General features: G+C 39.6%; 1 protein-coding gene across 1 annotated transcript; it reads left to right on the top strand.

The window, feature by feature from the left end:
• The first annotated feature begins 2,862 nt into the window (after positions 1–2,862).
• On the top strand, positions 2,863–3,520 carry OR10A3 (olfactory receptor family 10 subfamily A member 3). The gene is given in 2 exon segments (XM_069540985.1): positions 2,863–3,126; positions 3,128–3,520. Coding segments are annotated over 2 exon segments (657 nt in total).
• Positions 3,521–4,272: the final 752 nt, after the last annotated feature.

Below are 4,272 nucleotides of genomic sequence, written 5' to 3'. Positions count from 1 at the left end.
GTGGAGCACAGGCTCCGGACGCGCAGGCTCAGCGGCCATGGCTCACGGGACCAGCCGCTCCGCGGCATGTGGGATCTTCCCGGACCAGGGCACGAACCCGTGTCCCCTGCATCGGCAGGCGTACTCTCAACCACTGCGCCACCAGAAGCCCTTTTTCTTGTTTTTTTAATCTCTCATGAAGACAGCAACTTAGATTTGTGTTCTAACTTTATCAGCCCCAGAAGTTTGTGTGTGTGTGTGTGTGTGTGTGTGTGTGTGTGTGTGTGTGTGTGTGTGTGTGTTTTGGCCACTCTGTGTAGCCTGTGGGATTTTAGTTCCCCAACCAGGGCTTGAACCCGCGCCCTTGGCAGTGAGAGCGTGGAGTCCTAACAACTGGACAGCCAGGGAATTCCTCAAGTTTGTATGTTTTTAATAAGATACTCAAAATTTTCTTATTTTCAAAACTAATTTGGTTTTATACACCTGGAGCTTAATACATACTTTTGTCTACTAGAAATGGTCCTTAAAAAGGGTTGTTTTTTTTTTCCTGTAGAGTTCACTTTACTAATTTTGGGAGATTTTTTGATATCCAAAATATAACTATTAAAGTTAATATAGACATTTGATTTTAATATATTGCTATGGCCAAATTCAGTAAATCGACTTACCTTTTTATTCTCTGCTATTGTCCTAACGATCTGAGCTCAAGACCACATTACATTGTCTTCCACTTGCTTGTCCTTCTGTCCTCCTGGCTTCCTCATGTAACTACGGTGAAATTCTGCTAGTTTTCAAAGCACCCTCCAAAGGCCAAGTCGAATACTAAGATGTCATGGAATACTTTTGATTTCAGCAAGCCAGGCTTCCCCCTTCCACTTAATGGCCCTTCTAACCATGACATCCTGCGCTTATGGTTGTTCACTCTCGCACTCCATTCAGAAGTAATATTTCCCTCTTTAAATTTCTAGAATACTTACTCTGACTCTGGTTTCCCTTAAATGGCAGCCTGAGAAGTAGGTGTTTTATTTTACTGATAAAAAGAGACTCTGAAGGTTCGGGGAGGGAGGATGATCTTATTTTGGTTGAGGTATGAGGGATAGGTTGGAGGAGAAGTTACAAAACCTGGAGAAGCCAGTTAGGAAAACATTTAACAATGGGGGGAGTTTGAAGGGGGAGGAAAAGAGGCAGTGAGCTGGAGCAGTGTCAGTGGTGATGAACTTGCTGAGCCCAGAGGGACTCCAGATTTTAAAGATCCAAGCGTCCAACAGTGAGTAGGATGCTGGGGACAGGGGAGAATTGGTTTGGGTGACTGGAGGGGAGATCAGGGGAGGAATGAGGTGCTCTGCCCAGAGAGGGGCTCAGGAAGAGCAGCTGAACTGGTAGGAAGATGGTCAGCTCTGCTTGGGGCTGACTGGCCCCTAGGACTCAGGCAGCACGTGTGCCTTCTACGTGCTGCCCACCCACCCCTGTTCCAGCTTTCCTTCAGCCTGGCTGTCATATGAATGGAGGGGAAGCCTTGCAGCCAGCAGTTTTCCCTGAATAAATCAGAGAAACACGCATGTCAGAGCCAGAAGAGATGTCCTGGGTTATTTTCCTGCCCCCAACCACACCGGGGAGCCTGAGTGCAGAGAGAAGCAGAGACTCACCTTGGAGGTAGTAGCAAAGTCAGGACTAAAGCTCAATCTGCCAGTCTAGTGGTATTTCCAATCCCACAGTGGGCCTCAAACTTCTACAGAAGCCATGGATTAATTCTGGGGCTCTCTATTGCTTTGAATTTGATTTATTTTTCCTTCAGACACTGTATTCCTTAAGGGCAGATTCTGGGTTTTCCTAATTTTAGTATTTATTATTCCATCTCTTCAATAAATATTGGTGTAGCATCTATTATATAAGTTAGTATCTACTCTAGGCTCTGAGAATACAATGCACACCTGAACAAAGTTTCTGTCCTCCTGGAGCTTATATTCCAGAAGTGGGGGGGTTAAATAGTAAGCATAAAACTCAAATAAATATGTGTTATTTCAGTTGGTGATGAGTTATGGCAAAAAATAAAACAGGGAGATGTGGGACTCAAAGAATGCTGGTGTAGGGGGAAGAGAGAGAGTTAAACCACAGGATCAGAAAGATAGAAGTGGCATGGTTATAGCCTTAGTAGCTACTTTATGGTCACAAGGATAGTCCATGGAGAACTGACCTCTGAACTTTCCCATTCAGGCAAATTTCAGTATAATTAGGCAAATCCACTCTGACCAGAAACCAGTGTGCTTAAAGCAATTTACTTATGTTCATCTGAGATAAGTGCATTTAAGTTCAACCCCTTTTTAGTGTTTCTGTATTTGTTGGGGTGTATTATTCATATATTTCATTCTAAACAAAGTATTATAAATGCATTTTGAACCTTAACATTTATCGTAAATACTCACCACATTTGTTTTAGTTTTGAATTATTAGTTGTAATTTTTTCTGGATATTTTTTGCTTTTTGTTTATTTGAAAATTCATATATAAACATACAACTGAAAAGAACAGAGATGCATACGTCAATGTAATAGACAATAGATTCTAAGTAATATAATGTCTGTTTGTGTTTTAAGGAAAGGATTAATTTTCCACCTGGCAAAAATGTTGCCAGAGAACACCTGCTGTTATTTTGTACTTTTGAGACAAGATTTCCGAGCCAAAATTCTTCACTTCTTTATTTATGTTTGAAAGATTCACTATTCCAGTAACTGGCCATTCTCAAAATTTTCAGGTTGATTTGTCAAAAAGAACTCATCATTTTATCTTCTGTCAAGAATATCAGACTTGAACTCTCAGCTATTGGATTGTTACTTTATAATTTACATACATGGTCCATAAAAACGATATACACTCCACTACTGAAATGAAAAGGCAAAACCAAAGCTCTGTGGTTGAATTCATCCTCTCGGGCTTTTCTAATTTTCCTGAACTCCAAGGGCAGCTCTTTGGGGTTTTCTTGGTTGATTACCTGGTGACTCTGATGGGAAATGCCATCATTATAGTCATCATTTCCCTGGAACAGCGCTTATATGTTCCCATGTATTTGTTTCTCCTGAACTTGTCTGTGGTGCATGTGAGTTTCAGTGCAGTCATTATGCCTGAAATGCTGGTGGCCCTCTCCAATGAAAAAAAGTATGATCACCTTTGCAGGCTGTTTTGCACAGACGTATTTCATTCTTCTTTTTGGTGGGACCGAATGTTTTCTGGGGGCAATGGCTTATGACCAATTTGCTGCAATCTGCCGTCCTCTGAGCTACCCAATGATTATGAACAAAAGGGTTTTCATGAAATTAGTTATATTCTCATGGGTCTCAGGGATCATGGTGGCTACTGTGCAGACCTCATGGGTTTTTAGTTTTCCCTTCTGTGGCCCCAATGAAATTAATCATCTTTTCTGTGAGACTCCCCCAAGGCTAGAGCTTGCATGTGCAGACATCCTTTTATTTGAAATCTATGCATTCACTGGTGAAATTTCTGTTATAGGGCAAAAATGCCCTCAACATTTGTCAAACAATATATGAATTTTTTTCTTGTAGAACATAAATATGATAAGTTGTGCCTATTTTCTATTATCCATGAATCGTTTCAATCTGTGTGTATCTTTCCCAGAAAGAATACACACTGTGACAAACATAATACTTCATTCTTGCTTCTTATTTTAATATTGCTAGTAGGCAATAGAAAGTATCCGACTCATTGAACCTACATCAAAGGAGCACCACCGTTCGTTTATGCTTTGGGTGAGATAAAAAAGAGGTTGGAGCATTTTCTCTTTATGAAACATTCCTTTTGATGGAAAAAAACTTTTCTTTATATTCATACCTACCCCTGCCAAAAATGGTAGTGGAGTGCAAATCTGATTCAACTTTCAAAAAAATCAAAACAAAACAAAGAAATTACATTAGCAGATTGCTGAAACCTTGTGGAAAATATCTGAATGCTGTATCATAATGTTCTCAGTTAGACATCAAAGGAGCATCAGCAAAAAACTTTGATTGAATCTCATCCCTTGATATCCTGAAATTTCTTTCTCATAGCTCTTAAAAGGACCAATTAAGTAAGGCTTATCTAAAACAAACAAGCAATCAAATGAAACTAAATACAGTTTCCTTTTAATCATTCTTTTGTTCATTTATTGATTATATAAACCAATTTTTCTTTTTAAAATGCCTGTATTTTAGTCTTTTTCCCAGTTTTATTGAGATATAGTTGACAAATAAAATTGTATGTATTTATAGTGTACAAAATGATGATTTGACACACATATACATTG

This window comes from Delphinus delphis, chromosome 8, assembly GCF_949987515.2.
Source record: "Delphinus delphis chromosome 8, mDelDel1.2, whole genome shotgun sequence".
Classification (NCBI taxonomy): Eukaryota; Metazoa; Chordata; class Mammalia; order Artiodactyla; family Delphinidae; genus Delphinus; species Delphinus delphis.
This window is presented reverse-complemented; position numbering and strand designations above follow the sequence as displayed.